The sequence below is a fragment of the Parasteatoda tepidariorum genome, chromosome 6 (assembly GCF_982258835.1).
Source record: "Parasteatoda tepidariorum strain Cologne lab strain chromosome 6, Ptep-v5.0, whole genome shotgun sequence".
Lineage (NCBI taxonomy): Eukaryota > Metazoa > Arthropoda > Arachnida > Araneae > Theridiidae > Parasteatoda > Parasteatoda tepidariorum.
In genome coordinates this window covers 41,762,958-41,782,653 of record NC_141760.1, presented here as the reverse complement: position 1 = coordinate 41,782,653, position 19,696 = coordinate 41,762,958, and the positions used below count along the sequence as shown (strand labels likewise).

The 19,696-nt window shown below is 30.2% G+C and overlaps 1 protein-coding gene across 5 annotated transcripts; it reads left to right on the top strand.

Moving 5' to 3' along the window:
• The first annotated feature begins 315 nt into the window (after positions 1-315).
• Positions 316-19,438, top strand: LOC107454385 (uncharacterized). 5 transcript variants are annotated; one of them, XM_087165734.1, is made up of 4 exons: positions 316-558; positions 2,673-2,739; positions 3,893-4,094; positions 15,799-19,438. In XM_087165734.1, exon 4 carries the CDS (start codon positions 15,986-15,988, stop codon positions 19,259-19,261), a length of 3,276 nt encoding a protein of 1,091 aa, XP_087021860.1. In that variant the 5' UTR covers positions 316-558; positions 2,673-2,739; positions 3,893-4,094; positions 15,799-15,985; the 3' UTR covers positions 19,262-19,438. The 5 variants fall into 5 exon arrangements, with proteins under 5 accessions (XP_087021860.1, XP_071034891.2, XP_087021861.1 ...); XM_071178790.2 differs by lacking the exon at positions 2,673-2,739; XM_087165735.1 differs by lacking the exon at positions 3,893-4,094.
• The last annotated feature ends 258 nt before the right edge of the window (positions 19,439-19,696 follow it).

Here is a 19,696-nt window from a genome sequence, read left to right as displayed (position 1 = left end):
AATAGAATATGAAGCGCTTTGCATTGAAGCATATATTGCGTCTAAGCACTCTAGGGTTTGTTAAATAATTTATAGTTTGAAATGTGTATTATAATTTGCGAAAACTTTTACATTTAATTTTGCAACTAATAAAAACGCGAATGGACACAATGTTAATACGAAAAAAAAAAGAATCATCATATTGATATTTCATAGCAATAAGCAAACGATTTTCAAATCTCGACAGCTACCTTTTAGGGCGCCAGCTTTCTTTATTATTATTAATTTGGCGACATCTGAAGTTTGGCTCAAAAATTTAGAACAGTTGTTTTTTAACTCTTAGAATCACTAGTCGTTCGTAAAAGAAATAATTCAAAATCGAAATTTTTCAACTTAAGTTGAAAATGTTGTTCTTTCCCTACGTTCTATGTATTTTATTCACCTCTACGTTAAAAAGTATTTATTTCTAAAAGAATTGTTCTAGATATTTTCCACTCTACATTGAACTCAACAGTACCAATACTCACATCTCGCCTTATTTCATACGTTGAAAAGTGGTGAGGGTTATTAATTGATCGAGTAAGTAGAATTATTAAAAACTAACATTTCATTATGCTATGTGTATAAAACGTTCTATTCTTACTCATAATTCTTTGTAAAGTATGTAATGTTAGGTAAAATTTAATTATTCTCTTAATATTCAAACACACAGAATTCTGTATTTGTTTGGAGTGAATTAGTCCTAGTGAAACAAAAGATGGTAATATTTAATGTAAATAATAATTATCAATCTGTAAATATTTAATGTAAATTAGGGAACGAATATTCAGCCGCTATTCTGTTTGTATTCGGCCATTTTGCCGAATATTCGGTTGGTCGAATATTTGACCAAACTTGTTGCAAAGTATTATTCGGAAATTTCGTTTTCGAGAAAGTTTTTTCTGGGAAAAATTTAATAGATTTAATAAGGAATAATCTGAAATCGTATTTTTTGCTATACTTTGTTGGAAAAAGTTTTTTACACAGATTTGTTAGGTTCTAAAACTTGTTATTTTTTGTTCTGAAAAACAGTTGGAAAAGCGAAATTTGAAGAATTGAAATTAGATTACTTTATACTGAACCATGAGTTTTTTAATGCCGATTTCTTCTTTTTTATTTATATTCCAGTATGTCAATATTATCACTTTTTCGACACTTTATAATTTAAAAAATGAGAACTTTTTTTTTTATTTCGTTTTATTTTTGTTTGTTTTTCTGATTTAACTAAGGCGAAGAATATTAGCAGAGCATTTTTATAGACTTAATTCTTTTATTGTCTTTTTTTTTTTCATTGGACGGTGAAACATAACTAGTAACATAGAATACTATGATTACATTAAAGTTACATTTTATGAAGTTATATGTTAATGTTAAAGTTGTATTTTTAGAATTAAGAACAATTTTTTTCTGTTTATTTTTTAATTTATTTTTCTTACTTCTCTTTTTCAGCAGCGTTTTTATTATGACAGCATTTTTTAATACCGTTTCAAATGAATGTTATATTTTTATAGTCAATTTTTTCTAAAAATACGGCAATATGAAAAAGTTATATTTAGCGTTTGTTAAAAAATTAAGAAAAATTTTTGTTTTGGTTTCTAGCTAACTTTTTCTTTTTTAAAAAAAACTTGTGTTTTATAGACGTTTTCATTATGACGCAACAATTAAGAGGGTCTATATAATAAGACTATCTCCACTCTTTTCTTCAAAATACGGTGTTTGGAATTTAGCCTCAAAATTTTCTTTCGTAAATTAAGATAGATTTTTATTTTTTCTGTTTTGCTTTTGTGTTCTATGTTTGCTTTTTATAGACTTTTTTATGATAGCCCTGCATTTTAAAAACCATTTTTTTATTTATAGAATCTGTTTTAATATTTTATATATAATTTTTTATCGGAAATTTTTTTTAGCATAAATTTTTGTTCAAGTATTTTAAATGTTTCTCCCTTCAAAAATCTTATTTACACTGTTTTTTTTTTTTTTTTAAATTTTGCTCAAACCGCGTTTTTTAAAACAAAATATCAAATATTTTAAGCCCTTCATTGACATTAACTAAGCCATTTCAAAGTTTTTACAGTAATTAATTAATCCATTGAATTGTTACTTAATGTTTTCAATAAACAATTCAAAAATATTTACTTTCCCTGAATGTTTTAAATATGCTTTTATATTACTTAATAGTTCCACTTAAAATGCAAATTAGTATTCAAAGTTTAATTTTGATTTTAGTAATAAGTTTAAGAGTGATTCCCATTCCCACATGAAATATAAAAATGCAACGCTTCATTTTTATTTAATTAATAACATTATTTAACTCTATGTAGGGAAGCCAACTAATTTTTCAAAATATTTTATTGAGTGGTTAACAATTAAATAATAAAGCTTAGAGAATTTTTGATAATTTTTCTGACATCTTAAAAGCCTTACCACAAGAAAGTTGAGCAACGTGGCTTTTTATATAAGCTTTCGATTTATTTACAAGTAGTGGTGTTCAAAATTATTTTAGATTAAATTTATTAAAGAAAGAATAATGCTTCAAAACTTAGCTACCACTAGAAGGAATTTTTCGAAAGATCTTAGAAAGTTGGCAGGCCTGTGTATGTGTGTGCAATTCTATATCAACGAAATTTCCTTTATTTATTTATTTTTGCCACTAGGATGTCTGCAGTTTGCTTATTAAAGTAACATGATGCATCATTAAATAAAAAGAAATACAGAAATATTGTAAGTGAGTTTTGAATATTTTTTAAAAATTGTTTTTTTAATACAAGAAAATGCATTTTTAAATTAATACAAAAATTTTATAAAATCAAAATACAAATTTTTTTACACTGACAACAGGAGAAATTTTAAACATATACCGAAAAGTAAAGAATAAAACTTAAAAAAGCAATTGATTTCCATTTATGTTTTTGATTGTAACGAGCATAACGTGTCTGTAACCAGATAAAAAGTTTCTCCAACTTTCATTTTAACTTGTTCAATACATAAGATAAATAATTTTAAAAGTAATATGAAAATGGATTTGGTGATGCGTTGTTTTATACTAAGCATTTTTAGAACATTTTGTTTACATTAATTTACTTTTATCGATAGTTTTCAAGAAATCTGTGGTATCTAAGCATCAGAAAATTGTATATTTATGCTTCTTTAAAGAAATGCAGATTCCCATTAGTATTTAAACTTGGGAGTGGAAAAGTTTCCTAAGAATTTAATTTTTCTTTTCATTTATTCCTATTTAAACTAAAACTAATTATAAATTAAAAAAAAAAAACATTTTAAGAGATTATTTTAAACAAAAAAAGAGGTTTGATATTTTTTATTTTTTAATTATTTGGTTTAAACTATATTTTCTTGTTAAGTATTTCCAAGTATCTTAATATCTAAATTATCTTTATTATCCTAAACATTTTTATTAAAGTTTTTTTTCCTTTAACCCATGCCAATAATACAGCTAAGTTTTGATTATTTTTCAATATCTAAACTTATTTCTATATCAAAAATAATATTTATTGTTGATTGTTTAAAAAAAATATTTTGCTATTCAGCCACTAAACATTCGATTAAATCACTATTCTTTACATCTCTAATGTAAACAAAAACCCCTGTTAACACTCATATAAATAAAATTAATGTTTTGCATTTTTTAAAACAAATGAATTTAATGTAACTTTTATTTCAGCATTTCTTGAAATATTTGTTAGATATTATATCCCAAAATTTGTAATACATCATTTAAACTAGTATAACTTAATTTTTTTTAACAAAAAATATATTTAAAAGACTTTTCTCTTCTGAAAATTGTATATAATTTTATGTAATTATTAAGTTTTGCATAATTTTATGACATTTTAAAATAAGTAGAATTATTCTTTAGGTTGCTTTGAATTTTTTCAATGGTCAAACTTGACTCATTTTATAGCGGAGCAACGTATCCCGTTTCCTGTGTTTCACCAAAAATCATAACATTTAATCTTCATGTTATATATAACTACAAGTAATTATCCAGGTTCTAACTGCAGTGTTCTCCCTAAGTGTCTCTAGAAGGACAGTCTACTCTGTCTGCCCTTTTACGAAAGGTAATGCACCCTCTTCGCTTTTTTTTGTAAAAAGTTCAATCTCTTTTTTCAAAAAAAAAAAAAAAAAAAAGAAAAAAAAAAGGAAAGAAAATGTTTTTTATTATATTATAATAAAAGAGATTGCTGTAGCAGAAATTTAATTTGTATATCACACGATGAAAATTATCGGCAACGAAACCGGCAACCATATAATCGCAATCAGATCTCTCCAAAAATTGCTCGAAAATCCTAGTGTGACATTAAAATCACAGTTGTCCGAAATATCAGCAACCGCTGAGAGAAAAATTGTCTATTAATAAGAGCAACTCACACTTAGACCAATCAGATCGTTTGCTTTTTATGACGTTTCAATTCTATGTGATGACGTTTGCAAACGTATTTGATTTACTTTTCTTTCCTTTAAAAACATCGTTCAGAAAATAAGATAATAGCATCACATGAAAAAAAATAATAAATATTAGCCAAAAGTAAAGATAAGTAACAAAAAATGGTAAGCCTATTACGAGCACCGTTTCGGCAATTAAGCAACCCTATCGGCAACTCCGAATTGCAAAATTGCCTTTAGAGTTGACGATAGGTTACGTTTACGGTTGCTCTTTATTTTTCTCTCGTGCGATGACCGTATAAGAATACAATAGCTAACTACAAATTACTTTAGGCTAGAAGCAGGGCTGGGTTTTTGCCGTCAAAAACTGGTTTTTGACATGACAGTGGTAAAAACCGTCAAAAACCTACTGTTTTCTTGAATTTATGGCATATAGCAGGCAATATATTATTTTCACATAATTGCCTTTATAAATGAATGTTGTAAATGATTGCTATTGATTTGGCAACTATATACATGTATTCTTATCGAAGGATATACATTCATATAGAAATATTGTAATATACTTATTGAAAATAGTGATACTTACTTTTATCATTATAGCTTGCTTTGCAAAGGATTCAAAATTTTGCACTTCTTAATTGTCAGAAATAAACAAACAAACAAAAAAGCTTGGAACTATTAATAAGTTCAAGAACTAAAAAGAAGAATTTAAAATTTGGCATTTCTTAAATATTAGAAATAAGCTAAACAAAACTTTCAAAGCCTGTAACTACTAACTAACTCTAAGTCAAGAATGACTTGACATTCATCGGTAATGTAATATGCCAAACAAAATGATGCTTGGAAATGCTGAAAATTTTGTTTAGTATCCTAATATTTTACTTCAAATAGTATGTTTTGATATAATCATGTTGGGAAAATGCAAGAATCTGTTCTTAAATATCTTTTAACAACTTTTTTTCTAATTTTATTGCCCGAAAATTAATTAGTTTTAAATTATAAGCAGTTAAACTCAAAAATACAGTTTTACCAAAACTATGGGTTTTTGACATGACGGTAAAAATCATGGTATAAACCGGTAAAAACCGTCACGTGTCAAAAACTTGCCAACCCTGGCTAGAAGTGAATGTGCTTAAAATATTATTTCTCTTATTTATTGAAGTATTTTGGATTCCGTTTTGAAATGTACTTATCTAGCTAGATATAATTTGTAAGACTAGTGTCCTTCAAAACTGAAGGTATCCTTATTTTTTAAAAAGCACCCTGCCCTTTTTTATTTTTATGGAGATTTCTGTAATTGTAACTACTGTTCTTTTCTTACATAAGCAAATTTTAAAAGTTGATGGAGCTGATTTAAAAAAAAATGCTTATTTGTGCTAAAATGCATCTTATCAATAAAATAAAAATGGTACTTCAACTGTGCTATGGGATTTTTTCATCGAATTTGTAGGATTAGTAGTGAGAAAGAAAATAAATGAAAATATTTAATGTTAATTTTGTTTTTTTTCTTCTTTTAATTCAAATAATTCAAGTTTTATAATTGAACCATTACTTATTTTTGATGTAATATTATTTAATATAGTTATGCACCCTGTTTTTTACATATTATATTCCGGTTTTCTCCTTCCATTTCCCTATGAATAACTCTAAAAGTTACTAACCATTGCGATGTATTAGTTGGTGTATTTATAAATGATTTATCGATTTGTTTTTAATATCCTTTGCTATGCTATATCCTACTGGAAACTGCTTCGTTGTTAAATCAGGACTGGGTTATTATCTTTAAATCAGGGTAGGGTTTTTGACATAATTGTCGAGAAGTGTCTAAAAACTGTCATAAACTGTCGAAAACTGACAAAAAATCAAAAACCTGGGGTAAGTTTAATTTTTGCTATTGAAGTTATTTAATAAAAATATTATATCATGCTTAATACTTGCTTTATTTACTACTATAATTATAATTTGTACTATTATAAAAAAATACAGTCTTTCTAAAAATATGGTACTCGTAATAATACTTTAAGATTAATATTATTTGCATATTATAACTAGTCAGTATATATGACAGATAACTAATAGTCAGGGTTCGTAGCGTTTTAAAAAAGTGTTTAAAAGATTCTTATTTACGATTAAAAGCCCTTAAAGATTTTTAAAAGCCCTTAAAGATGCTTTCTTCATTGGGTGTTTTGAAAAAAGTGCTTAATTTTTCCTTTTCTGAAATGAGATATTTTTTCTTTATCTTATTGATTTTCGCCACGAATTAAGCAAAAAGCATTGCATAATTCAACCCCAATCTAATTCGGCGTTCCGTCAGTCCGTAGCGTATGAAATGCGCATGTTTGATGAAATACTTGCGGATCTGCTAGTGCGTACTGAGCTGGATTCAGTGGGAAAGATTTTTGCCTTCTCATGTGCAACTCTGCTGCATTTTGCAAGAGATTCCCAATTCCAGGCTATATTTTCCGCCCTCTGCAATAGAACCGAAAAATCTCACAAATTTTCGTTGATTATGGGAACCAATTTTCTTGTTAATTTCATTGTTGGTGACGCGCCATCGTCTTCGTCACTGGCTAGCTAATAGCCATCTCGAGATTTTCTATTTATAGATCAGAAGCATAATATTTGAACTTGAATTGGGGATCATTCACTAATTGCGCATTTTCATGTAGGTCTCCAGAGCAGTCAAGAATCCCAAAGTTTCATCACCTTATTCATTAAATTTAAGAATTACTTGAGAATTTTAAGCGTATTATTTTTACTTGAGGGATCGTCCACTAATTGCATATAAAAAAAATTTTGAACTTTTATTGTACTTGAATACTTTTGTTACTGCTTTTTACTTTTTCATTAATTATTATATTATTACTTTTAAAATTTTCAGTATATGCGATAATTCAATAATATTTAGTGCCAAGATTTTTAAAAGAATATGAAGTAAGGGGCTTTTAATATTATAAATGCAGCAAAAAATCTATTAGTTATGTAAAAAATTACGGATTAATAATTCCATTAAAAACTTCATTTCTTAATGATTTTATTTAAAAACAATTGAAATAAAAAATGAAATTATCTCAAATTTGTTGAAGATTAAAGATGTAGGGAAAATAATGTTTAGCTTCCAATTTTTTCAAATAATTTCAATATTTAAAAATTATTTAATATTTTTCTATTCATTCATTCTATTTACATTTCAGAATTATTTCATATCTTTTAACAATTCATTAAAGAAATTTAAATACTGAACCAGGTAACAAATAATAATAAACATTTTTAGGGGCCATTCAATAATTTACGTTTGTAATATAAATTAGAGTTATTTTTTACTTTGCTAAATTTTTTGCATATCTTTATTAATTCGTTATGATCAATAATATTAATCTTGTTAATGTTTTGTTGAGTAATATTTTATAAATAAATTTTATTTAAATCTAAAAATACACTCGATAACCTTTTAAAATAATAGTTGAATCAATTATAATTTAGAATTTTTTTTTACATAATTAAATAAAGTAATTATTAATTTAAAAATATAATGAGCAACTTAATATTGATTATCTTTAAAATTGTGTATAAATTGTTTTTATGGTGGCTAATATAATCAAGAAAAGAGTTCTATGTCAGAAACTAGTTATTTTATCTTAATCTGGTAAAGTTTTAGGAAATTCTTTTGCATTTATTTCATGCATTTATGAAGAACTTAAACAAGAGGAAGAAGAATACTTTTTCATTGTGTGCATTGCATATCCTAATTACAGGGTTTGGATTTTGATGTCAAAAACTGGCTTTTGACTTCACACGTCATAAACCTGTCGTAAAGTGTCAAAAATTGTTAAAAGTTCTGAAAACTGTCAAAAACCTGGGACAAGTTTCTCCATTAACATTGGGGACATTTAATTAGATCACGCACAACACTTGCATTGTGTACTAGTATAATTATAATTTAATGGCAGAATTTTTTCGGGCTTTCTGCGACAAACTTCCCTAGCATTAATAATATATTTTTCTTTAAGACACTTTTAGTTATAACAATTACTAAATTAAAGTAACAGAAACGTTGTGTTTACAGAAGACTTTTTTTAATGGCAGGCACTGAACTTTTGTTCTTGACCTAGGAAATTGCCGGGGGTATTACTCATTTAACGTTACCCAGTGGGCACCAGTGAACCTAAGTCACGGAGGAGAGCAACATTACCCACGCTGACACAGATACCCGTTTTATAGGGTGGGCCACATTCACCCAGAGAGCGTCTAGGACAGAACGTCTAGGATTCCAGACCTCGCGAATGCCAGCCAGTCTCGAAAACTATCGCGACTGGCAGGTCAGAAAGGAACCAGTGATCGGGGCTCGCCCGTAACAGTATCACGTGAATTTGGTTTCAAAAATACAACCCTATTATAGTAAATGTTTTATCAGTATTCTGAGAAATACCGTGAGAAAAAAAAGTAGGCATAAGGCAAATAAAAATATATAGTCTTAAAAAATAATAACCCGCATAATTTCTACTAAAATTTTTATTTTTGTCTGTATTATTTTGTAAATTCACTTTGTCTGAGCTCAAGGGGGTTTAAACCTCTAATCCCCCCCCCTTGCGTACGCCCCTGTGTATGTTTGAGTAAGCCAAACTTTTACAATAAAAGTTGGAAGTAGTTTTATCTAAAATGATATTTACCATCTAGCCAGAAAGAAATCTAGGGAAAGCCTTTGTCTTTCTAACGTCTGTTTTTTTTTTTCATTCCAGTTTTTCTTTAAAGATTTACTCGCGTGATAGGTCTTTAGGAAATTTAAACATCTAAACTTCAGATAACAAATTAGTGCTTCGGCAATTCACGATCGCAACGAACTATAGGGGGCGTTGTTGCATGAGACGAATACCTGCTGATTTCTATACGAACAGTCATTCAGTTACTCTGGAGACGTCTTTGATGTAACGTGTAGCATTGTAACGTTCCTTTCTTATTGTGGCTTATTAAATTTAAAAAAGAAAAATATTTAATATTCTTTTTTATGCAAGCGAAAATAAAATGGTATCTTTTTTTTTTTAGAGAAGGAACATCCAAAACACATCGGAAAAATATATATCTTCTTATTAGAGTTAAAACCAAATGCCTGAGAAATAGTTGTACTGAATTTAAAGAAATAACACGAAAGACCTATTTAAACTTTACATTTCATGGCTTTAAGAATCATATTACTTCAAGAATTAGAATGAACAAAAATATACATAAGCCTCATAATTTTATGAACTTTAATTTTGTAAAAAATGTTTTTTGACAACAATTTTTATCAAACAATTTCAAGTTTTAATAAAAATCATTATTTAGAAACTAAAAAACTTAAAATAAAGAATGCTTACGAAACAAAACAAAAACAAAAAAAAATTCTTTTTTGTCGCCATTTCTTAGTGCTACGAAAATTCGTCTTTGGGATTTGCCAAAAACAAGATGCGATTTTATTTTTTTGAAGAGCAAAATAATATATAGGTAAAGCTATTATATATATATAACATTGTGAGAATGGAGGATATATAACCGGAAATCAGATCATAAGATTAAGATGAGATGAGATTCTAGATTTTCTCTTCTTTATATTTTGTGCACTGTTTAACAAGAAACCGAATGTTTATGAATGTTATTTGTATATGAATTACTCATTAACTTTCATTATTTCTATTTACGTGTTTATATACATGTAATAAAATTTATTAAATATAAAAATGAAATATTTTCTAAACTTCTTAAAACTGTTTTATGATAGTAGTATTATAAAATTATTTATTGATATTCTTAGGATGTTGAACTATTAATTTTTTATTGATTTTACTATAGTTTCAGTTCCTCTCAAAATCATTAAAAAAGAACCAATGAAAGTTTAAATAATTATTTACTGATTTATTTTCAAAAGATTAATTATTAATTCATTAAAGACTAGTTAAAGTATTGAAACTTTTTTTTTACCATGCATCATTCACAGCTGTTACTTGGTCATTATAATAATAAAAAAGTTTTGAACTTGATATCATCGTCTTTTTTAGCTTAATAAATATAAAAATTGGTTTTAGAACTCCCAATGGCTTCGTTTTTCAAGTTCATTTTCATTTGTTTTTCATTTAAAGTAAAATACTAGGCATTAAATGGAAATTCTTCTTTTTTTTATGATGCACTTTCGCTGTACAATGGGCTATAGGCGACTGTCTGGGGAACACTGAGTATTATCCGAAGACAAGTCATCACATTATTAATCCCTGCACATGTGACGGTTCCCCAACTTTGATAGCCCAAACGGTCTGTGCGCAAAGTCAAGCACCATAAATGGGAAAATAGCGGGTTGCACAGTTATATAAACAAAATAAAAAAAATGCGTCTGTGTATAAATCACGGGCTGTGCAACTTATGTTTCTTTAATATTGCCTGAAGAATGGCGGGATACGCAACGAGAAACTATCTTATTTGTTGTTGTTGTAGTTCATTTGCGTCGCACTAGAGCTGCACAAGGGGCTATTGGCGACTGTCTGGGAAACACTGAGTATTATCCGAAGACAAGTCATCACATTATTAATCCCTGCACATGTGACGGTTCCCCAACTTTGATAGCCCAAACGGTCTGTGCGCAAAGTCAAGCACCATAAATGGGAAAATAGCGGGTTGCACAGTTATATAAACAAAATTTAAAAAAATGCGTCTGTGTATAAATCACGGGCTGTGCAACTTATGTTTCTTTAATATTGCCTGAAGAATGGCGGGATACGCAACGAGAAACTATCTTATTTGTTGTTGTTGTAGTTCATTTGCGTCGCAGTAGAGCTGCACAAGGGGCTATAGGCGACTGTCTGGGGAACACTGCGTATTATCCGAAGACAAGTCATCACATTATTAATCCCTGCACATGTGACGGTTCCCCAACTTTGATAGCCCAAACGGTCTGTGCGCAAAGTCAAGCACCATAAATGGGAAAATAGCGGGTTGCACAGTTATATAAACAAAATAAAAAAAAATGCGTCTGTGTATAAATCACGGGCTGTGCAACTTATGTTTCTTTAATATTGCCTGAAGAATGGCGGGATACGCAACGAGAAACTATCTTATTTGTTGTTGTTGTAGTTCATTTGCGTCGCAGTAGAGCTGCACAAGGGGCTATTGGCGACTGTCTGGGAAACATCCCTGAGGATGATCCGAAGACATGCCATCGCAATTTTGATCCCCTGCAGAGGGGATGGAACCCCTGCTTCGGTAGCCCGACGACCTGCAAGCGAAGTCGAGCACTTTACGGTAGAATAGTTTAACGAGGACCAATACCGTGCATCCTCGGTCCCTACGCAGACTGATCCAAGTGGTCACCCACCCGCACACTGACCGGAGCCAGTGATGCTTGACTTCGGTGATCAGTCCACTGCGGGACGAAACTATCTTATAAACTTATCTTTTGTTTGAAATTGTTTTTGTGTATTATAATATCTAATATAAGAGTGCAAACATTATTTGTTTCTCTTAAATATTTCCAGAGATACAGCGTAATAAGGAAAAAACTGATATTGACATCAAGGGGGAAACAAATTAAGGTAAATAATGGCAAATAAATAACTCTTCTGGTTAAACTATTGGGACATGATTTACTTATATTGCAAGGCTACCCCACACTTTTATGGAAAATGAATCTAAGTCCGTCGGAAAAAAATATGTCTTAAAATTACAGAGATTAAGTTTTTGTGCATGATTTCGTAACTTTAAAAACGCTATTTAAGCCGTTTAATTAGTATATTTTAGACGTGACCTTCGAGCCATTAGGAAAGCATAACAATACGGGAAAATCTGGAAACAAAAAAGCAAATTCTTAATGTGCTCTGTCTTTTATTTTATTACTAGCTAAATGTCCATCCTTCTTTCTGGGTGAAAAAATAAGTATCAATTAATCAACATTGCAGAATCGAGTACAAAACTTTAAGACAACCAACTTTAACACTGCCGATCGGACTCTGTTGCGTGTGAAAGATTCTGGGTTCGACTCCCGGGCAAGACAAGAATGTTCTTTCATTCTCTGTACTATCTATCCTTACTGTGGGAATAAAGTTGGCCCACCTAATGTGGTACCCCTGAAAAAGTGGCCTACAAATCTGCCCTAATACACCTGAGTTGACAAATTTCAACCCAGGTAGGCATAGAAAGAAAAAAATTAGATCGACAAAAATAATAAAGCTAACGTAATTCCAAGGTTTTTAATGTATTTAGTATTATTTGCAGGCCTTCTCATTGGCTCTATGCTATTAGGTTAAGTATAACAAGTTCACTCAATCAAAATAAAGATAAACTGTATTCAATATCATCTGGCACAATACCTCGAGGCAACTTATGTTTAAAATTTACCACAATCAAAACACTTAATTCATTTGCTTAGATCTTTTAGGGGCCGTAAAACATCTATTATAAAATTGTACAGATATTGGCGCAGTTGCGATTAGAAAACCAAATCATAAAATACTTAGTACCTGTATAAGAATTTATTTTGTGACTCTTAACACTGTACCAATTACGATGATGCAAATAGTGCCTAAAACTGTACCAATTACAATGATGCAAATAGTGCCCATTACTAAAAATAAGAATTATTGGTGTCAATATTTGTATTGTGATTTTTTAGGTTTGCCGTAACGAGTAAGTCTATTCTCTCCATTAATTTTGCTTTTTAGTTCATAGCTGAATCTTTTATTTCAATTAGTGCCTATTACCAAAATTAATGAAACATCTTTGACGTCAATAACTGTTTATTTGCATAACTAAACAAAGGTTAAATAACATTTTATTTATATTTCTTGATGGCAAACTCTTCTTTTTTCTCTACCGTATAAGCCAGGGGTGGCCAAACTGCGGCTCGCGAGCCACATGCGGCTCTTTGAAGGATTATTTGCGGCTCTCGATAAATGTACCCGAGTTCGATTTTCATTTTTGTGCTATTATATTTTAAAAAATTATCGTTCCGTACGTGTTTCAAAATGTCTTTTAAATTCCTGACAACAAATATGAAAGACTAAGTGCAACGTTATAACAAATTTCATTTCCGTTCAAGTTAAGAATGATATGACTCTTCGAAAACTACGCGAACGAACATAAACAGCGGCGTAATCGACCGACTCCCGACCGATTAACCAATATTTTATTTCTTTTTTTCTAAGAAAAAGTAAGCTAGAAGGAATATTGACGGAATTCCAAGATAGATTTCAAGACTTGAAATATTTTAAATCGTCTCTTGATTTATTTCGGAATCCATTTGAAATTAACATAATTCAAGATGAGTTATCTCCAATATAGTTATGACCCAAAGAGCATCTGGAGAATTCGAATTAATATAGCTCCACAATCAAAATGTAAGTCGACGTCGATTACTGAATTTTGGAAATTCGTACCAGAATCGAAGTATCCTGAATTAAAAAAGGTTGCTTGTCGAATTATTTCAATATTCGGAACAACGTACTTAAGTGAATCATTTTATTACACTTTAAAATTCGTGAAATCCAAACACCGATCAGTATTAACTAACCAACATCTCAAAGAATTACTGAGAAGTTTTGTCACCAATTATTCACCAAATTTTAAGGAATAATCAAGAAAAGTAAAATAAATGTTTTTAATTTTTAATATTTGAATTCAATACGCATATTTTGTACTTTTTTTTATATGTTTTCTATAAATATAATTTCTGCAAAAAAAAAAAATTAATACCTTTTTTGCACACCTTTAAAATACGTATGTAATTGCGGCTCGCGAAAAGTTTCAAATTTTGAAAAATGGCTCTACTATCAAGGAGCTTGGCCACCCCTGGTATAAGCTATGAGTGCACTGATGACGCAAAAAGCTCCGTAATGGTTCGCGAGTCCTCTTCGTCATCAGGTCTTGAAAAAATTAGTGTGTACTTTTACTAATAATAGCTTTTTACGATCGAGCGAAAGTTTAAATTCTTGGTGCAAACAACTTACATTGCTTTATGAAAAATATTGTTTTTCAGACTTTTGTGTTGACATTTGTTCTGTTTCATATTCTGCACGTCTATGTTTGTGACGCGCAGATCTCCATAGTATATTTATTTAGTTTAGGTAAGTTTACAGTACTTAAGTTTAAAATTATTTTTATTTTGAAAGAATTCCATAGCTTAATTATCTTCTAGTATTTCATGCATAATTTTTTTTTTTTTGGAATTTATTTTTAAACCTAGAAACTTTTCAGGCAATTTTTATAACTTATTGTGTAATCAAAATAAAAAGACTGTAATGGTTGTGTACATGGAAAATTTTAAATTACGAAATGTAAATAAAAAGAAGTCTATGTAAGTATTCCTGAAAAGCACCAATAATACCAAATATGATTTTTAAATTTTATCTTAGTTTAATATATTTCGTCTAAGTTGATTAAAGTAGAGATAGAAAAAGTTTACTTAAAGTGTGATTACAAATTTAAATAATAAATGTAAAAGCATAGTTGTTTATGTTTATCAAATTATTTTTAAAATTGACTGTTTAAAAAATAAATATGGATATCCAATGTAGAGCATAAAATAAATTTTTGAAAATACTTTTAAATTGTTATAATCGAAAATAAATTTATATTCATAAGTATTACTCATTTTCTTGTCAATTGAAACTTCGAGTATCAGCTTTGTGTTTCGAAGTATTCTATGATTATTTTTCCTGCTTTTATTTTGTTTGAAATAATAATTAAAGGAAGAGTCTGATTTGGCATGTTTCTTAAGTTCAGAAATGCTTGTGCGTAAGAGTTCTGATATAGGGACAACGAGTGCATAGGACGATCAAAAAAGGCTACTCTCCTATTTTAAAAATAGTTCCAAAAGGGAAACTAGATATGTTAGATTTGGTGTTTTACTTTGGTTTATGTTTCTGAATATGTATGCTCATATGGTTCAAAATGAAACGGAATCAATACAATAGGCCTTGATAATTGAAAATATGTGACTTTCTTTAACTAATCTTGACTCTTGACTTAAAAAATTTAGTAGATTTCACTACCACCATAATTTTAAGATCAAGAATCTATGATCTAAATCCGCAGTACAACAGTATCTTAATTTACAGAAAGTCTGATTTTGGATCAAGTCTGATTTTGGATCTTAAAATATCATCTACATGGTTATTTATCAAATTTTTGGTGTGGCGCTTAAACCATTAGGATAGAATAACAATATGTAAAAATTTGAAGACAAAAAGAAAGATTCCTAATGTGCTCTGTTTCAGTTGCTAATTTATCTTGTTTTGAGCTTTATACATACTGTTAAATACTGCACAAACACGTTTCAATATACTACGGTGATACTTCTTTTAAAAAAAGGTAAAATTTTTCATTTACTAATAGCTTTCTCTCTCTTTTTTTTAACAGGTACAAAAGCATCGTCAGAAAAATATTTTCTCAAAATTCAACCATCGCAACCGTTCTAACGTAAATAGTGATAGACTGATTCAGAAAAAATTGCACAAATCCATCACTTCTGGGTTTGGAAATGTTAACAATTGAAATCTAACTTTGCATAATTGCCAAGGAAAATATCTCTGAATTTGCTTTTAAAATGGAAAACAAACATGTGTTCTGTGATGCAATGTTACAAGAAGCAATGTTTATCATCAAACACGGAAAGCTTGAAGATTTTGAACACCTCTTAGAGGAATGCCTTGATATTAATACAATCATATTAGAAGATAGTTCCAGTAAGATCATACACATAGCATCTCTGTTTAGCCGATGTGATATAATTGAATTGCTTTTAACAAAAGGAGTTGAAGTTAGTGAAACTGACAGGGAGGGGAGCACAGCCTTACACTACGCGGCAGAAAAAGGACATTTAGAAATCGTAAAGATTTTAATCAGAAATGGGGCAAATGCGAGTGCTGAAGTCTATGATATAGGATCGAAATACTGCCATATTGCATCCAAATTTGGTCGCAGAAACATTCTAGAATTTTTTTTCAGTGAAGGTGGTAATGCGAATGAAACTGATAAAGTTGGATGGACATTATTGCACTATGCTGCTGAGAACAATGATGTGGATTTTGTGGAATATATAGTTGATAATGGTGCTAATATCCATGCAGAGAGTAATGATACAGGTATGAAACCCATACATATTGCTTCGCAAAGTGGTTGTGGAAAAGTTTTGGATTATTTTTTATTTAAAGGAGTAGATGTTGACACTGTTAATAAACTCGGTTACACCTCATTACATTTAGCTGCATCTGAGGGAAAGCTTGAAACAGTTGAGGTGCTTTTGAAACATAAAGCCAACATTCATGCTGCTGATGAAGATGGTAATCAAGCAATTCATTTTTCTTCAAAATTTGGACACAGAGATGTACTAAATTTCCTTCTTCATAATGGTTCCAATGTTCAAGATGTCAGTGAAAATTTCTATACGCCTCTACATTTTGCAGCATTAAACGGGAATCTGGATGTAATCCTCGATCTTATTGAAAACGGAGCTAACATAAATGCTAAAATTAAATATGGTGAGTCTTCGCTACATTTGGCAGTCAAATCGGGCAATGTTAATGTTGTAAAATATTTTCTCGACCTTGGATTAAAAATAAATGACAAAGATGATGATGGCTGGACTCCATTGCATTATGCTTCGCTATGCGGCCATATAGGAGTCGTTAAACTGTTGATTAATAATGGTGCTAACATCTACTGCAAAAAAAATGATGGCCTGAAACCTATTCATGTGGCGGCTGGGAATGGCCATACGCAAACAGTTGAGTATTATATCAATAAAGGATGCGATGTAAATGAATTAAATACAAATCCCCGTTGGACTTGCTTACACTATGCTTCTCAAAAAGGTCTTCTGAAAATGGTTCAGTATCTTTTTTATAACCATGCCAATATTCACGTTGAATCCAGTGATTATGGAAAAGCTATTCATGTCGCCGCGTTGGAAGGAAAAACTAAAATAATTGAATTTTTTATTTCTGTTGGAATGAGCATTGATGAGCACAGCAGTAAAAAATGGACACCGCTTCATTGGGCTTCAATAGGGGGTAAATTAGAAACGATTGAATATTTAGTTCAAAAAAGGGCAAATATATATGCAAAAACCTATGAAAATTATAGCGTGTTGCATCTGGCTGCAAAACATGGGCACAAAAATGTAATAGAGTATTTTTTGAATCTCGGGCTTGATTTTAACAAAAGGGATAAAAAGGGTTGGAAACCGTTACACCATGCTGCATGTGCAGGGGCCGTTGATATTGTCAAGCTCCTTGTCGAAAAAGGTGCTGATTATGTAGAAATGTTTGGGAGAGTTGCCAAACCTCTACACATTGCAGCTAAAAATGGTCACGTAGAAGTTATTAAAACTTTTATTGAACTTGGGCAAGATCCTAATTCATTAGGTCCAGATGGTCCAGATAATAATACTCCACTGCACATAGCTGCCGAAAAAGACACAATTAGCGTTATAAATTTCCTCGTGGAAAAGGGAGCCAACCCTCACATTACAAATTCTGAAGGGGAAAAACCCATTCACATTGCTGCGCGTCATGGTAACAAGAAAGTTGTTGAGTTGTTTCTCAATATGGGTATTAGTGTAGATGAAAAGAATGAAGATGATTGGACACCTTTGCATTACTCCATTGTAAATCAACAGTTAGAGCTTGTAAAATATCTAGTGAATAGGAAAGCGAACATAAAATCGAGAACTAATGTCGGGGTTTCCCCTTTATGTTTAGCTGCTATGTTCAGACCGCTTAGAGACATTTACAGACATCTAGGTAAACACGAAGACGATTTGTGCGACTTGAATTTCAGAAATAGGCGTGCAAATGAAGAAATTTTAGAATTTCTGATAAAGAAAGATGCTGAAATCAACGCTGTTAACAAGCAAGGATGGACTGCTTTGCATTATGCAATAGGAGATGCCGTAGGTATGAGAGTGTTGTATATTGTTGAAAAGTTAATTGAAGCAGGTGCCAAGCCAGATATACAAGATACTGATGGAAACACACCTCTGCATCTCGGTATTGAGGAACGTTATACTTGGGCAGTAAGCAAAATGTTGGAAGCAAACCCGAATTTAGACATTAAAAATAAAGAAGGCGAAACGCTATTGTATTTAGCTTGCAGAAATCAACTCACTGATATAATGATAATGCTATTAGAAGCAGGAGCAAATCCTGATATCAAAGACAATGACGGCCGTACATTTATTTATTATTATATCCATGAATATTTAGTTTCGTACGATGATGAAAATCTACTGAATGCTGAAAGTATTCTGGGTAAAATAAAATCTTTTACTGATATTGATGATAAAGAAAATAATTCTGCTGTCCATCTGTCAGCTGAAGGTCTTTGGAATTTTGATTTTTTTAAACTCGTCGTAAGCCACCAAAAAGATGTCAATGTTATTGATGCAAATGGTGACACCCCTTTAAACTACTTAACTGAAGAATGGGCTCTTTCTCAAGGGGAAGATTGTATTTCTTTCATCAAGCATCTTATTGATAGTGGTGCTTATTTCAGACCGATAGATTGTCAAAGAATACTAGAAAATAATCAAGTAAGGGATGTAATTTTTACTGACGTAAAGTTATGTTCTAAGTCAATAGTAAACAAGTTTAATAAAGTGGATTTGCCAGCTTTGTATCGTTCACCACTATTTTCATACCTACCTCCCATTGATAAAATAAAATTAAATCGTCCTCAAATTCATAACATAGAAATAAATGTAGAAAAGGAAATACTAAGCAACGGGTATTGTGATGTATCTACAATGCTACCACCATTGCTTGTTATTGCTTCAGTGGTTTCTCTTGCCAAGTATTATGGACAGTCTCACGAACTCAAATAATAACAGAAATAGCTATTATTGGAAAAGCTGTGTATTTTGCTCCTTGTTTTAATGCATAGATCTTAGAGTTTTGTAAGTTTTCATTAATTCCTTGCAACACGCTATAAATCAAATTCTCGTTCAATTGTTCTGTAGTTTAATTTTTGCTGACTAATAAATTATAAGGCATACCTTTTCTCTAATTGATTATTTACTTATTATTTAAATTATGATGTAATATATTTAATGCCTCAACTTCTTTGTTTACGAAATCAAGTTTAAAATGAGAGATTGATATATAGAGATACATTTTTAATAAATAATTAGTTATAACTTTTTTAGAAGTATTAAATATCCTAACTGGGGTTGATAATTCGGGAGCACTCTGGTGAGCTCAGTGGAAATTTTCATAAAAACCACTATTGCAGCTCACTTACTTCATTTTCTTTGTCGATA

Excerpts from the sequence above, each read along its gene's own strand:
- LOC107454385 (XM_043049326.3), top strand. The coding sequence starts at position 15,986 with ATGGAAAACAAACATGTGTTCTGTGATGCAATGTTACAAGAAGCAATG.